General features: G+C 41.5%; 1 protein-coding gene across 4 annotated transcripts in view; it reads left to right on the plus strand.

Moving 5' to 3' along the window:
- magi3b (membrane associated guanylate kinase, WW and PDZ domain containing 3b) overlaps positions 1 to 17932 on the plus strand; it is a 168656-nt gene that overhangs the window by 121351 nt on the left and 29373 nt on the right. For all 4 annotated transcript variants that reach the window (XM_086040002.1, XM_086040003.1, XM_086040004.1 and 1 more), the window contains exons 4-7: positions 3817 to 4023; positions 9045 to 9207; positions 10200 to 10279; positions 11449 to 11506. In XM_086040002.1, coding sequence (XP_085896128.1) covers positions 3817 to 4023; positions 9045 to 9207; positions 10200 to 10279; positions 11449 to 11506 — 508 coding nt within the window. The remainder of the gene's footprint in view (positions 1 to 3816; positions 4024 to 9044; positions 9208 to 10199; positions 10280 to 11448; positions 11507 to 17932) is intronic.

A 17932-nucleotide genomic window follows, 5' to 3' on the forward strand; every position in this document is an offset into this window, starting at 1 on the left:
TTGACTTCCCTTTCGCTTTTCACTGACTAAACTGTGTTCAAGGTAGCGGGCTAATGGGGCTCGGAGATAACCGTAATAGTCTCGCTAATAGTCTCAAGTGACTTGCCTGGATGCTCATTATGTTAATGGCTCATGTATAGCGTTCTTTTTTTCACCTCCGCTTTTATAGTCGTTGTTCATATGCATAATTTCTGTTAAATACCCTCTTCCCTGCTCTATTATTAATCACTCTGACCCTCTTAACAGCCCTCATTGTGCCCGGTAAGGCGTGAGTGTGAGGTGAGGAGGATCCTTCTCGGGGTGTTTGTTTGGCACACTCCATATACTGCTGGGCATACTGCCTATGTGACGGACCGGTCCGCCTATCCGCTATTACGAATGCCCATTTTGTAGGCGATAAAAGATAGACGGGACACTTAAAAAAATTGTCGGACTAAGCATAGTGGGGAGCCCATTTTCACCATCTATATAATTTTGTCTATTTAAGACAAACTTTAACAAACACTTTAACGTTTTTTTGCCGGTGTTTCGTCGTCCTTATGTTGAATGCGTCGTGCTTGTCGGGTAGCTGAGCGCGCTCTGCTCACAACTTGTCAACACAGCTGTTTACTATCCGCTGTTCATCTCAACTCTGACTAACCGAACTCCACATTTGAATAGTTATACATTTCCAAACAGAACGTTGTTCATAAATGACATTCATTTATTAGCGTGGACGAGACTGGTGAGATACAACAAAGGAAATGATAAATCCACCCATGCTCTCATTGGTCAATCTCGCGCTGGGACCCACAGGGGGGTGATACTAGTAGTAGTTTGTCAAAGTTGGTAGTCGGAAATGCTAACAGAAGCCCCTCTAACCCATTAAGGACGGGAGCGCATAACCGCGTTTCTACCACTAAAACCGGGAGCGCTGTTGCGTGTTTCTCCCTTTAAAGCCGGAGAGCGTATACGTCATTTTATTTTTTTTATCTAATTCTTGGTCTCTTAGCCAATGAAATGCATCAGAATGTACAAGTGATGGTGTCGTGAGTCGTCGGAGGATATCCGGAATTTTTTAGAGGAGTAATGGCGGCACAGTCGTTCGTGGGAGCTCTGATTCTTTTTTTTTAATTGGGTGTATGTAATTTTGGTGTTCCACACATTAATCTGCTAGCTACAGTGTAATTATTGTGGTTAAATAACACTAAATCAATTTTATGCATGGTTTCAATATCCACAACACATTTTTTTATGAAATTAGTCATTCTGATCATCACCATCATCATGGTGTAACCCCTCTTTAAGAAATACTTGATTTTTTTTCATTGGCATAACGACCAGCATTTTGTCTTTTTTCACTGGAAGCTGAAACAATGGATGAGTGCAGAATATATATTTACACTTGAGAATTTTCATCTTTTGTGTTTGTACTTGGATGATGTCAAGCTTCACACGTCCACTCTGTCATTATGAAATATCAATTGCTATAAAAACCTTTGAGAAATGTGAAACACATTTAATAATACGTAGTTAGCTTGCTCACAAAATGCTAACATTAGCCAAAATCATCCACTCTGGTGTGGTAAATAAACCATGTCAAAAATCTCCCGTACTTTAATATTTTATTTTTTGAAAAAAGTCTCATGTAAATGGAAAACCGTTCGAACTGAATAGTCATGTGTTTATTGATGGTGAAGTGTCTGGACGCTTGCAGGTAAACATCTGATGTAACCAACGTGTAACCTACCAGCACCTCATTAATCACACAGGTAACATGGCTGATGAATGTCAGCGTGTGACAGCAGATTGGCCAGCGGCCTCCTCCATCTCTGCTCACCATCTTCGCGCCCACTAATGAAGCTGTCTTTGACGAACGCGGACAACCGTGCTACCTTGTAAACAGCAGGTGGATCGCCTGGAGAAGCTTTCTTTGCATCCATCCTTCCATCCAGCCAGTAGCAGTTTCTGGCATGTGCATTATGTGCAGCCTCAAAAAGAAAATGCTATGTGAAATTGTTTTCAATTTGTAATGGAATGACGTATACTTTTAGATTCAAGTGTTGGAAAATATGGTTACAAAGCCTTAAAGCAATACTCCAGAATAAACAATATCATCAAAAGCGATGTGAAAGCGAGCCGCCAGAGTTTTGCCATGGCAGCCGGGACATCTGAGCAGGGTGCTACAGGGAAACCATCAGAGCTGGGCATACTGCCTATGTGACGTACCGGTCAGCCTATCCGCCTATGACGGATGCTCATTTTGTAGGCGATAAACGATTGACGGCAAACTTAAGAAAAAATAGTCGGACGAAGCATAGTTGGAAGCCCATTTTATTCTCATCTATTTTTGCGCCCCCACCACCACCCAAACCAACCCGCGTACGTGGTATTGACGCAAAGCTCCGCTTCTCTGCTTTCAGAAACCGTTGGGATTATGTTGTTAGCTTAAACGGTTCATGATTTACGGTGATTTGAAAAACATGTCATCTCCTGTCGGAGGCGACGGGTTTGCATCGAGAGGGTTAAAAACACTGAAAGCTCGGAAGTGAAAGATGTTCGTTCTCCTAAAATAACATTACCTTTTTTTGTTTTACAATAATTATTAACCCAACACTATTGTGTTATTACGCAATCTTAAATATTCTCTTGATGTCCCTTGGCTTGCTCCTATCCCCGCTTCATCATCTTCATCATCATCATCATCATCATGATCATTATCATCATCATCTCATCACGACAATGGTTGCTGGCAGCTAACAGTTGGAAACAATTCAGCGCTTTAAAAGCACGAGGACGGATGGGGTCGGAGGACGATCGTTTTTATGATTAAGGATGGAAGGGTACCCAGGTCGCGGTCGCAGAACGGACCAAAAAAAAACGGGTCAAGTGCCCAGCTCTGCATGGAGGGTGCCATTCAAGCTACAACCTCCATCCGCCACCTCCATCATGCTGCTAAGAATTCAAAAGCATGCAAGCATCCATGTTTCATGCATGTCAGGCCAAGATGTACACGCACGCGGCTATAAAAAGATGTGATAAATGCCACTCTTAAGGCCCGTGACGTTGCCATGATCCTTGTTAAGTACATGAAAAGATTCTGTTCTCATGTGCAGCTGCATCAAAATAAGATTTTTTTTTTCTTTCAACAGAGGCTAATTAAATTGCATTTCCCAGTGGTGTCACTCTCTGTTCTTTAATTAATCTCATTAAAAATCATGATTAAAGCACAGCCGGCTCTTATTTGGCCATCATTTATGGGAGGGAAATAATCGACCTTGCAAATGGATTACCTGCAAATAAATGGAGGTGAGTGCAGCCAACAGCACGCCATTTAGCCAAGCATCCTCATTTTTCTACACTCAGATACCCCTGCGTCCTCCCCCTCACTTCTGTTATCTGACTAAATATTTGTCATGTGTAACACAAGGTTTTTCTTCATTAGGGGGGAAAAATTGCAAACTGAGAACATAGCTAATTGCCATATTCAATGAACAGTGTAATTAGTCGCTGACTAATTTCAAGTAGAGTGATTTTCATGTTACATGAGTCACGAAAGCCCCGTGGTGCGTGTCTCATGAGGAGGAGGAGTGGGTTAAGAGATGTGGAATTACAGGTATATACACGCTTATGAAGACGAATAGAATATCTCGGTGCGCCTTTGTATTATTCAAGGTAACAAGGTTGGCCCATAACCTGTCTCTCTCTCGGCCGCATGTGGAAAGCTGTTTGAGTATTCAGCATTTATTCATATCCCGAAAGTCTAGTACCTTCTTTGTCCTCACTAGTTCCATTCAGTTTGGGCTCATAACCTTTTTTTTCTCACTCTTTGTTAAGGCAACTTCTACGGGACCCCGAAGCCCCCCGCGGAACCCAACCTAGTGCAGCCCGACCTGGTGGACCAGGTCCTGTTCGATGAAGAATTTGGCGGCGACCTCCCCCGCAAGCGCACCACCTCGGTCAGCAAGATGGACCGCAAGGACAGCGCCGTGCCCGAGGAGGAGGACGATGACGAGAGGCCACCGCTGGTCAACGGCTTGCCTGGTGAGTCCGTGTCACGCTAAATCAACAGGCCTTTTTTCACCATATTGTCTCCTCTGCGTCCTCGGGCGAGGACGAGCCACGCGGCGTTAGTGTAACTGTCGGTCTCCGTCATTTTAGTGGAAAGAGGACTTTTTGCAGATTGTACACGATTTGAGACATTAAACGCATTTTGGTCTGACCTTAACCTGAGGAGCCTGGTTGAGTTTACTGCGAGTACGTTTTCGAACCCTTTAAGGAATGTAGACAGATAATATAACAATACACACAGGCATATATTGTTTGTCCTCCAAAAAATGACTGTTACAGAAACTTTCTGTGTAGTAGTGGAAGAATTGTACAGTATTATTCTTTGTTTGTGCCTGCATGACTGTATTGTAATCATTGTACATATACATTAATATTATACAGCCATAGGAAAACAGGCTTAATTTGTTTCTTTTTTTTTTTGCTAGTTAGCATATTAGCTAACCTCTAACTCCACGGTTAACGTATGAGGAACTATTTGTGTTGGCGGAGCGGGAAAAAAACTGATTAAATAGACAAAAAATATAATTGTTTTTTGTCACTTATTACTGTTAACTAATAAATGTCACTTTCACAACTGTTGCGCAACGGCAATATCGCACTCGTGGCCTTGATGTTGTACTGAATATTATCATGTGATTCAGTCGGAGGCACGAGGCTGCATTTTCATTCATGTATTCAGGGTTTTTCCTGTGTTCAAAATTGTGAGGCGGCCGCCTCCAACTAATTTGGTGCCCGCCTCCAGCCAGAGCGATTGATATTGCTCAACACAGCGCGATTGATGTCTGCGGCAGCAACGTATTTTACCTGCAGTTGCAGCATTCGCCGCTATGGAGGCGCTATATCAGGCCTGGCCAACCCGCGGCATGTGGCCGGTTTTATGCGGCTCTTGAAGCCCTTTTCGCTCTGAACTTGCAGCGCACAGTTGTCAACCCCATTAATTGTGTATGGAGTGAGGGGTGGCACCACAGAATGGAGCGTTGCCGAGCAGCGCTGCCCGTACTCGGCCGTCTGCCACAACGGCAAATCCCCTCGGATTTACACATATTCTTCTTTACGGCGGCACCGTCGTGATGTTAGAAACCATTTTCAATAGCGGGGGGCTGGCAAGCGATTTACTGCTATTGTGGCGGCATGAGGACAATGGAGGAAGCCTTGCATTTACCCTATTAACACTGAAAGATACATCTTGTCTCCTCTTGATTTTCCTTTTTAAAATGAGCAAAGACTGGGCTTTCTCTTGTAACAATGAAAGATGCATTTCGTACACCAGTGGGAAAAGCCTCACTTTTCACTTCCTAGTTGGCTGCTACGTCAGTACCTCCAAATTTGGGCACGCTGTTGCGCGGATGATAAAGGGCTTGTCCGAACGCGGCGATAGAGCAGATGACATTCACAAGCGACGTGCCAGCTATGTGCATCTCATGCATGCAATTTGACATAAATGAGAGGGAGGGAAAAAATGTTGAGTACTCTTGCCTAACATGGGAAAAAAATCAGAGCATAACAAAAATATGAGGTTCAACACATAGATGTTTTAACACAATTTTTGTTGAATGTAATGGCAACCTCACTAAAAAAACAAAAAAAAGGTTTATGTGCGCTCATATGGAAATGTGGCTCTTTGCAGTAACACTTTAAAAATTGTGGCGCTAGTCTCAATAAATGAATGCTTTAACGTGATAGTAGTCATTCTTATTAGAACTCTTAACTTAATGTTCCCTGTAAAAGAAAGTGAGTCAGTTGAATTTACAGAATACATACACGTCATGACGCATGGTCAGGATGGTACCACCTCTGCCTCGATTTGAGCCAGGAAAAACCCTGGCGTTTATCTATACAAGTCGAATGAGTTCAATTTAATCAAATTTAATATCATTTTATGACATAAAAGAAAACATTAGTCTAACCAACAATAAATCATTAATGGGTAGTTAAAGAGTTGGAGCACCATATGTACAAAACGGCAGGCACCGCCACTTTTTTTTAACAGTATAGTCTCAGGGGAGGTACATGCTCTACTGCAATACCTTAGAGTTGTACATGGTCATCATGACCTTGATAAAACAATGTACACATTTGTAAAAATCCAATATGTAGCCTATTTGATGCAGTGTGCACTTGTGTATTAAAATGCTAGATAATAGGCGAATACCTACTTAGAATACAGATCATGCAAATACAAAACAGTAGGGGCACTTTCAAATATATAGAGCAAGAATATACTTAATGTAGCAATTATGCTAACGTGGGGACATTAATAGCACTTGTACATGTACTTGTGTTACTCTCTTGACTAAATGAGTGCACTTCAAGTCCTAAAAGTGTATTTCTAAGCACTTTAAGTTGGAGGTTGACCTGCTCACAGTTATACACTGCTAGCAGTTTAATACTTAGAACTGTTTCTACAAATATGAAGTTTGTTTGATGGAAAAACACATTAGCATTGCATTGTTCTACCTTTGCAAAGATGCCTTTCAAAAGGACACATCTTTTTCTATTAATTTTAATGTGATACTTCTCAACACTTGTGACAGCCCTTCACACTGAGTACACCGTGGAAATTACAAAATGAGTTAATATAGTGAGCATGACACACTGACGCTTAGAGTGATAGAATTCAGATTAAAACTGAGGGGGTAGGGGAGGGATTAAGCCGATTTTGTCATTTTTATTTATTTTTTACCTTGTTCTAACAGCGAGGGCTCACATTGCTGCTTACTCAGCTGCACCGAGCATCCATATTAATCCACAGTGTGTTTATCCAACAGCTTGCTCATATTTGAGTCCAGACACACACACAGAGAAACAAAAAAAGAACTGCTTTTTATGGCCACTGAACGACAGCCCTGCTTCAACCGGTGGCCCCGTTGCTCTCAGGGCGGCCATAGATGGGCAGCGTTATGGTCGAATTGAGAAGAAGGTTAATGGAAAATATGAGCGTTAAGTCTCTCAACTCTTGACTTGTAAGCATCTACCCATAACCCACCCCCCCCCACCCCCCCCGACCCTACCGTGGTTCTTCTGTAAAGTCTGGTAGGCTTTTTTTTTCACCCTGTTGTGACCTCAACTGGCCTCATTGTGTGGCCTTTGTCTCTGTGAGCCCTGAAGCAGCACAGTTCATTTCGGATTGGTATACTATGATCTGGCTTGGCGGTTGGAATATGACAACTGTGTTGGTTGGATCTGTAAATAGCCTACTTGTGCAATGGTCATCCAATCAACAGACTGCACTCCGTCTTGCTCCGCCATGCCACTACCAAAAACAAACCCATTTGTCGGGTACTTGTGCATCAACAAATGTGCACCAAACTGTATTAATTGATGTAAACAGACAACCATTTCGTCATGTACACACACACAAACCGCTTTTAACCTTTTTTTTGTTGTTGTTGTTTTGTTTTATGTGTTTTTTTACTTTTTTTATGTGAGAGATCCCACATGACAAGAAAACAAAATCATGTGTTTTCATTGGCTCCTTCACCAAAAGAGATGTATCCGAGAGTGTCTGTCATGGCGGCACGGTGGTAGACACGTCTGCCTCACAGTGCAGAGCAGTGTTCATTTTGACTTGATTTTAATTTAGTTTTATAGTCTTTTGACTAAAATTAATTAACGTTTTAGTCCTAAATTAGTCTTATGATTGTAGTTTATTTTTAGTCCAATTTTAGTCACCGAAATAAAGACCAATTTTAGTACACTAAATTAATAATTTAGTCGATGTTTTCTTTCAGCATACATTTCAGCTTTTATAAAGAGAGTATAACACACCTATTTGAAACGGTAGTTTAACACGCAAGACACACATTTAACACAACTGTGTCATTATTGAAATTTGTTTCAATGAAAAATGTTGAAATGACAATATTATGCCATTTTAAACTTAAAAATTAGATTTCGACTAAAGGTAAAAGGAAAAAAATAATAAAACAGGGTTTGGGAAGCTAGCATTCTCAACAGCCCAGTGTTAATGGTGTCAAACTGCTGTAGTTTACCGCAGCTTAATATGCAGGCAATTATTTTCAGTTCTCCACAGTTTAACCCATTAAGGACGGGAGCGCGTAACCGCATTTCTACCACTAAAACCGGGAGCGCTGTTGCGTGTTTCTCCCTTTAAAGCCGTAGAGCGTATATGTCATTTTCCTTTTTTTTAATCCAATTCTTGGTCTCTTGGCCAATGAAATGCATCAGAATGTACAAGTGATGGTGTCGTGAGTCGTCGGAGCATATACGGAATTTTTTCGAGGAATAATGGTGGACGTCCGTCGATCGCGGTAGCTCTGATATAAGTCACGGCAGTCATATAGGCAATACACTCACGGATTTTAAAGCCGTGAAACCATCCAAACGTGATGTATGGTTAAGATATATGTTTGTAAACAATGATGATTTCAATGTCTTTGGACGAGAATACAGCATGGTAATTACCACTCGATTTTTAAAAATTAAAATTAGTTCTTCACTTGCAACTTCGATTGAAACAGTAAAGATTATTAAACGCGTGCCTGTGTGAAAGCCACATGTCTAAGATATCAAATTATTTTGGAATTACTGTATGTTTCTATCTGCTACAGGGCCAGAGATTAATTTTGTAGGTGGAAAAAATGTCAGGTTATCAAGTGTGACTCCAAAGACGACCGTAGGTTTTAGAGAGATGTCTCAAGAGGGGCTTCAGGCTTTAATGAGTCAATGCTACAACAACATTAGCATCGGCATCAAATTTACCTTAGAGAACAAGGTCACGTTGGTTGTGAAGTATTGTATCTGTGATTGTAGCCCCACCCCCATCCCAGGGGGAGTTTCCACATACATGTAGGCAAAAGTACTAATTTTGTGTGCACATGCAAATGCAAAGCAGTCTTTGGGCAGGCAAACATGCACCAGCACATGCATGTGTACGACGAACTACACGGCCCTTCCTTTTTGTAGGGGATGCTAACGGGCTAACTTAATTCCTTCCTCTGATCACTTCCTACTTTCTGCTTGATGTCATACAGAGCACAAGGCTGACTGGAGGCGAGCCGTGCCCAGCTACGCCCAGTCCAGCAGCACCATGGACTTCCGCACCTGGAGCTCACTTCCCCGTGACGACAGCCTGGAGCCGCTTCCGCTCAACTGGGAGATGGCTTACACTGAGACGGGCATGGTCTACTTTATCGAGTGAGTTGTGTGACAGCTCTTAACTTATTGGTTATTTATCAAGTTTCAGTATCGTATTTTGTTGCTGTCAAGACCAAATAAACCCTAATGCAAAAGCAAGCGCAAATGTACTGCATATTCACACCGGACTAATGACATACTATACCTGCAGTTACATGACATAATTACTGGATGTGATCCACCAAAAACAGATTAGGGACATGCAATTTAAATGCTGGAGGGACACACATTTTCATGCAATGCATATAAATGTTCAATGCATACTGTATATAAAAGATCCATTATCCTAATTCAACAACAAAGGGTTCGAAGCAAAGGTGCAAAGGGCTCTCATAAAAATTACCATTCAAGGACAGCACAAAACCGCTGAACAAGAAACTAACATTAAGTGCAAGAACTCATTTTGTACTTTTTTTTTCCCCACAAAAATCAACTCACTCAAATGTTTTTAATTATTGAGGTACTATGTTTGCTCTGCATATCATTTCAAATTATTAGGCCTACTCATGTTGTAGTATCGGGCAGTATCATCCCAGTGTAAGTGCAAGTCATAACAGACTCTCTGTTAATAATAACAGAGATGGGCACGCTAGCCTTTTTTTGCCAGTCCGTCCTCCGTCCACAACCTGGGTACCCTTCCGTCCTCGTCCCTCAGTCCTTATTCCTAAAAATAATTGTCGTCCGATAACCGTCCGTCCTCAGCCTTTTAAAGCGCTTCCGTCCTTACATCTGGGTTCTGGGTTTGAATTTCGGCTTCCAAAAACCTTGCATATTCCACTGAAGACTTGAAAGTGTCCATAGGCGTGCATGGTCGTTTGTCTATGTGCTCTCATCATTATTGGTTAGTGACCAATACCTCGTGTACCACTGTCTCTCAACCAAAGTCAGCTGGGTAGTCTCCAGCTCACCTGTGACCAAAATGAGGACATTGCGTGTTTTGGGTGTGGTTTCCCCTCTTACTGGTGATGTTGTCTGCTATTTATGTTCCGCAGTCACAACACCAAGACGACCACGTGGTTGGACCCCCGCTTGGCCAAGAAGGCGAAGCCCCCCGAGAAGTGCGAGGATGGAGGTATGTATAGACGGTATCATCAGTGTCATCATCATTAAGTATGCGCCACTTATCAGAACCAATCGCTGGTGTCTAATGTTAATCCTACTGCTCTCTTCACCTTTTGGCTTTGATGAAATGTTTTACCTCTCCGCTTCCAGAAATAATTTGTGCTTGTGCAAATCCGCCACTGACTGATTTAACCTACGTATAATCACAGTTTGAGAATCAGGCAGATAACGAAAGGTTTATTTGATTGTTTAATTTCAGCCTTTATGGACGGACAGGCACAACAGAAGCATGACTACTTGTATACAAGCCAATAAAAGGTCAAGTTGACCCTAGAACAGATTATAGCTATTTTTATTATTTCCAATGGGGACGAATACGACAAGTGTCCCCAAATAGATTGTGCACGGTTTACCTTGAAAAGAGAGTAAAACATCAATGTTCTGGATTAACTGGAGCCTATCCCAGCTGACTCTGGGCAAGAGGTGGGGTACACCTCGAACCTGTCGCCAATTTGGACGATTTAGAGTCTTCATTTCGCCCAACATGCGTGTTTTCAGAACATGGTAAGCACAGGGAGTACAGTACATGCAAACTCTACACAGGAAGGCCCGAGCCAAGACAACAAAAACGATTCCACAATGCTGCCCTACAACAATAAATTGGGTAGAGAAAAGTAGTTCAAATCAGCCTCACGTGGCATCATGCATCCACATACTTTTCCCCAAAGTTCACGAACTCATCAGTTAGGCTTGCATGTCCAAACAAGACAACTAAAGAACAGCTTCCTCACATGAGCTCGGTTTGATGAATTTCAATGGTGACCTCCCATCTTAGGATGCTAATAGAGGCCTTAAGTGCACCCCGAGCTTCAACTAAACCAGCGAGACTCTCCCAGGCTGTGATTTTATTTTAATGGACTATTTCAGCAGGCTGAAGGAAAGCGAGCTCTCTGAAAAGCTTCCTCTTGCATGAAGAGCTCCTTTCTCTCTCCCGCCTTTGTTTCCTCCTTCTGCCTCATCTGTTCATCAGGGGCTTTGCATCCAAGCCCACTTGCTCAAAATGTTCTCTAAACGATCCCGGGCTGTTTCCAAGTCAAACAACATGAGACCCTGATGATGTTTGTCTTCTAAACACGGTGCTGCTGTCTCCCCCCTCTCTCTCTCTCTCTCTCTCTGCAGAGTTACCTTACGGCTGGGAGGAAATTGACGACCCACAGTACGGCACATACTACGTGGAGTAAGTCTTATTGATTCATGCCTTTTTCTCAGCACGCCGGCGGGCTCGGTAGCTAACAGTGTGCTTTGGCGCGCGGCTTCCTTGTAGATGCACACACTCCATTTCAACAGTGAATGCGTACCATGTGGCGTAGTAGTGTACATTAGCCACGCACTGGCATGCATCAATATACTGTCTAAAAATAAACATGCTTCCAGCGGCAGACTCCCTCTCTATTGTAATATTACTATTTAACGGCACTGTACCGCAACATGCAAAACCACACAGTTACATATACTGTTTCCTTTGTGCTACATGATTACCATTGCACATTTTATATTAAAGAAGATATATTTACTAGTACACATGTATTTTGCAAAATATACAACACATGAACTATTATTATATTTCCAGTGGTATCAAAGTGCGGGGCATGTACCACTAGTGGTACGTGGGCTCCCTCTTGTGGTACACAAAAGAATCACTGATCACTGCATTACATTTTCAAACTGTGCATAAACGTCACAGTCAGGGGTGTGCACAGATCTTTGGAGGGGCAAGTGCTCAAAGTTGAAAAGAGATCACATGGAATATTTTAAAAATGATTATTTTTGTGGAAACAATATAAATATAATATGCTTAAAATGCTAATTTGTGGATTTTGGATATGAATTTATAGCTAGCTATTGAACAGTTGTGAAAGAAAATCGAGAGCTACTTTTATGGAAATGGTAATGTAGAGGTAAAGGCCGGCACTAAAATCAATGGATAGGAATATCGTAGTCAGTTTGATTTTCTGTTAGGCTGGGAATAAGATTCAAACAAACTCAAAAACCTTAACCCACAAATTAGTATTTTGTCCAACCATGCTGCCCTCACCTCACCTCTCTCATCCACATATTCAAATGCTGAGAACGTTCAAGGGGAAGTTAACTCAAAAACGTTCTTTACAATAATATGCTCTATGCGCCTCCACTAGTCTAAACACGGCATTTTGATAAACAGAGCTGGGCATCGCCTCACCGTCACAGAGTTCCCGTTGGCATATTTAAACGTCCCACGTGGTCCCAGTCGGTCCAAGTCAGCCAAATGGCGTCGAGAACGGATTTAACCTGTACCACGTCACACACAGGTGCTGAAACGTGGCCGAGTAAGGAAAAACAATAAAATAAAACAGTGTTATGTAATTTGCGGTCCCACAGACACAATTACATGTGCCCCATATTGTATTTGCTTTTTTTTTTTTTTTTTTTAAATGGTGAAAGTGTGGGAGCATTTCAGACCGAAATGTGTCGTGTAATCATTGTCACAAAGTCCTTGCTTGAAGATGGCCACTTGGTGAATTTTACCAAGTCTTATGTCAGGATTTGGTCTGGAGGTGGACCCAAATGCAGGAGAACTGTTTATGATATTTTAATGAAAATGAAATGAAATACACTTGACCGGTTACTGAGGCTTGGCGTGGTTATGAGGCTTGGCTTGGAAGTGGTGACGAGGCTTGATTTGGCGAGGTGACGACAACCGGTAACTCTGTCACCATGACAGCATCAACAACTCAGACTAATACAACAAACGCAAGGACAACTATGACAACAGCGACTACACGACAAGGACTCGACAAGAACTGAACAAAAACTAGCAACTTAAATAAAAAAACACTGACGAGACAACGAGAAACACCTGGACACGAGACACAAGGTAGAAGGGAGCTGATTGGCCAATTCTAGGGAATGGAAGGCACACAGGTGGACACAATAATCATGACGAGACAAACACAGAACACTGAGCAAAACATGAAACTAAAGAAAGCCCGAAATCAAAACAAACCAAACATGACATCTTAGGTCCTACATGTGGCTTCTTTACAATGATATTAATGTTGATGTACTTTACCAATATAAAATTACCCCTGTGGAGGGCTTGGTCTCTGTTAATTATATGACTACCGTCAATTTGTGGCTATTTTTGACCATGGTGACAAGTGCATGTTATATTGCTCAAGAAAAAAAATCACCGGTGAAATTGCTCAAACGGGTTGAAAACTAACAAAATAGTTGCATTACGTTTGCCAACACTTCAATTGGAAATGTGCTGTTGTCCAGCATTTGTGCTGTCCACTCGTGACCTCACCAATGCTCTAATAACCGACCGGGGTAAATTGCCCTGACTGCTGACTGAGATTATCTCTGTACACATTTAAGCATATTACCGCGTATTAACGTGTGTATATGAAGTGTTGATGGCCAATGTGTGGTGTAATTGACTGAATTCTTGCAGCTCCAAGCTGCTTCTTGTCATCAATGCACGAGCCGTGGATGAGCGCACTTTGATGGCTCAGTCCACGGGCATAGCTAGTCATTTGGATGCCCAAAGCAAACCTGCTCAGAGACACCCTCGTTTACTTATGCTAATTTTGGACAAAATGTGAGTTATGTAATATAGGCCACTTTGTCCTACTTTTTAAATCGGTTACAATGATGACAGCTGAAGTTAGCTTACTAATATTTACCACCAGAGACTGAATATTAATGAGTAACATCATTTAAGCTAAAGAGTGTGAATATGAAAAAATTCTCATATTTACTGGGCCAGGTAAAGACCTTAAAATCCATCTAGAGGATTATTATATAATCAATCAATCACATTTTATTTATATAGCACTTTTCATACATAAAAATGCAACTCAAAGTGCTTTAAAACATTCAAAGCAAAACATAGAATTATCTTCAATCAAAAGAAAAGATAAATTATTTAAAAGTTGTTGAAAGCCAAACTAAAAAGGTGTGTCTTGAGCTTCCTCTTAAAAATATCAACAGTCTCTGCAGACCTGACATCCTCTGGCAGGCTATTCCAAAGGTGAGGACCAAAATGGCTGAATGCAGCCTCGCCATGCATTTTGGTCCTCACCCTTGGAATAAATAAAAGGCCGGCGCCAGAGGACCTCAGGATCCGCGAGGGCTGGTATGATAAAAGCAAATCAGATAAATAAGATGGCCCAAGACCATTAACACATTTATAAACTAATAAAAGTACTTTAAAATCGATCCTGAAACACACAGGGAGCCAATGCAGCAATTTCAAAACTGGCGTAATGTGCTCCCGCCCTCTGGTTCTCGTCAGCACCCGAGCGGCTGAATTCTGCAGTAGTTGCAGTGGTGAAATGCTCTTTTTCGGGAGGCCAGAGAGCAGGGCATTACAGTAATCTAAACGACAGGAAATAAAGGCATGCATCAGCACTTCCGTGTTAGCCTGAGAGAGAAACGGGCGGACTCTGGCGATATTCTTAAGGTGATAAAAACCAATCTTGGTTACATTTTTAATATGAGGAATAAAACTGAGCTCAGAGTCAAAAATGACGCCAAGGTTCTTCACACAGTGTGAGGGATTAAAAATGTGTAGTTTTGGTAAAAGCTTCTCTCTCTGACCTTCGGGACCGATAACTAAGACCTCAGTCTTGTCCTCATTGAGCTGTAGGAAATTATCTGCCATCCATGACTTGATATCTAAAATGCAATTTAAAAGGGTATCAATGGGTCCTGTGTCATCAGGAGACACGGCAATATACAGCTGCGTGTCATCAGCATAGCTGTGAAAGCTGATGCCGTGTCCCCTGATGACATCCCCGAGGGGAAGCATATAAAGATTAAAAAGTAAGGGGCCTAAAATCGAACCTTGAGGAACCCCACATTTAATTTCATGAGTTTTAGAGGAACAAGTATCCATACTTACAAAGAAATATCGGTCTGTGAGATAGGAATAAAACCAGTCAAAAACAGTACCAGAGATGCCCACTAGATTTTTAAGTCTATTTAATAAAATTTGGTGATCTACTGTATCAAAAGCAGCGCTTAGATCCAGTAGCACCAAGACTGTGAGTTTTCTCACGTCTGCAGTGCACCTAATATCATTTAAGATCCTTAAAAGAGCAGTCTCCGTACTGTGGTTCATCCTAAAACCAGATTGATATTTCTCCAAAATATTATTTGTATTTAAAAAATGATTCAACTGGATGAAAACCAGTTTTTCTAAAATCTTACTTAAAAACGGTAAGTTGGATACGGGTCTGTAGTTATTAAAAACGCTCGGGTCAGAACCGCTCTTCTTCAGAAGGGGCTTCACCACCGCCGTTTTAAAGGCAGCTGGGAAGACGCCTGTCTGAAGAGAGCAATTGACTATATTTAAAATTTGTTCTTCAAAAAATCCATAAAATGTCTTAAAAAGAAATGTGGGAATTGGATCCAAAAGGCAGGTTGTTGGGTTTACCTGGGAGAAAACTCGAACAAGTGTCCTTGCATCAACCAGGGCAAAACTTTCCAGTGTTTCCTCATGTAAATATGATTGTCCGGGTTTATTAAAACTTGTGTTTTGACGGGCTAAAAGACTGGATCTTATGTCATCGATTTTACTTCTGAAGTGGTCTGCAAAGTCCTCACAGAGAGCATCTGTTGGTCTCTGTGGGGACTTATTAAAATCAGAACTAGTTAAAAGTTCAAAGGTGGAGAAGAGAACCCTGGGGTTGTTTTTATTGACTGTAATGAGGTTTGAGAAATAGGAAGATCTTGCCAGTTTTACTGTTTTATTGTAAGATTTCAGTTGTTCGCATAAAATTTCATAGTGTACTGTAAGTTTACTTTTTCTCCACCTCCTCTCTGCACTCCTGCATTTTCTCTTTGATATTTTGATAGCATTGTTTCTCCACGGGGGTACAGTCTTTGTTTTTGTTGTTTTAATTAAAAGTGGAGCTACTGAATCTAATGATGATTTAAGATGTAGGTTAAAATTGTCAACAATAAGATCACAGGGTGCAGGTAAAATGTCAGCAGGAGTGTTTTTTAAGATCTCGATAAAATTTGCTGCCACCTCAGAAGATAGGTAGCGTTTCTTCACTGTTCTGACCGGGACTGCTAGATGGTTAAAACTGGCGATGTTAAAATAGACACAGTAGTGGTCTGACACTGCCAAGTCAACAACAGAGGACACACCAGCAGACAAGCCATAGGTTATAACCAAATCCAGGGTGTGTCCTCTGTTGTGAGTTGGCTGCAAGACGTGCTGTTTAAAATCCAAGCAGTTTAAAAGGTTTGAAAAATCTCTGGATAGTGGGTCCGAGATGTTGTCCATGTGTATATTAAAATCGCCAGTTATTAATATTCTGTTATAACTGGAATATAAAATGGATAAGAATTCTGAAAATTCTGTAATAAAAGAAGTGGAATGATGGGGAGGTCTATAGACGGTAATGCAGAGAATAGGGGGACTGCTAAAAACAAAGGCATGGTGTTCAAACGATAAATTATTATATAATCAGTGAAGCATCTCAACACTTTTACAGTAATTATAAAATAACAAATATTGAAGCCTTAATTTATTTTTAAAAATTCCAATGACTACAAAATTACCACTTACAGTGATTTCTGTACAAATCAAGTCAATTTGAGCTGATTCACGACATACCGTATATAATATACGATTTGAGTATTATTCCCCTACAGTATATAACACTCATGTACTAATGCACACGTGCCACAGAAATACTATCACAATTTCACAAATATCTCCTGAAACGTGTACATCACATGTACCATTACTACACTGTCTCACAAGTAGTGTTTTTCATCACATTTGCGTTTACGCGTGCACCTCACACAATGCACGTGCACAACTACGCTCTTGTAATTTAGAATTCAGTCCCGCGGGTACATCATTTGTATTACTGCACATATACGCGCGTGAGCTACTACACACCTACTGTACCGCACGTGTGCTAATAAAATGCGGATTGTTGCACATGAACCTCAAATGTACTATTACAAACACAAGTATCATTGCACATGAAATATTACACATCCCTACATGTACTGTAGAACACAAATATTGTACAAATAAGGGACAGTGTGAATTACACGTGCTATTATATACACTGCATATACTGTACACAACGTCCGTTATAGGTGCACTCCACTAATGTACTGTACAATGCCTAATCACCAGGAGACCAAGCAAACGAAGTCACTGCCGTGCACCGGCAACATTCCAGGCCCACACGTGATCAGTGTGTTCGTGTGTCACGGGATGTTAATGTTTAAAAATAAACATCAGAAATCCAGCACACGTCTCGTTGCGTCCATCTCGGGCGCGGATGCTTCTGCCTAATGTGAAACGCCTGCGAGGAAGAGCAGATGATCGGGAGTCCCCTGGTGTTTGAGCACAACGCTTTGAGTTCAGTGTGGCCTCCCCAGGCTTTGTGGCAGGACTGTTTTTCGACATTAGGAGAGGTGATTAAAAAAAATAAATAAATAAATAAAAAGGAGAGCAAGCAGCAATTTATTGGAGAGCCTGTGGGAGGAATCCTGCAAGGTAGCCGTGACAGCACTGAGATGTTGTTTGGACAAGCAGAGTGGACACAAGATAGATGGAGAGTTTCAGCTTGACAGCAGCTCGCTGTGG

Source organism: Filicampus tigris, chromosome 9, assembly GCF_054856515.1.
Source record: "Filicampus tigris isolate MCC_2025a chromosome 9, RoL_Ftig_1.0, whole genome shotgun sequence".
NCBI classification, from domain to species: Eukaryota; Metazoa; Chordata; class Actinopteri; order Syngnathiformes; family Syngnathidae; genus Filicampus; species Filicampus tigris.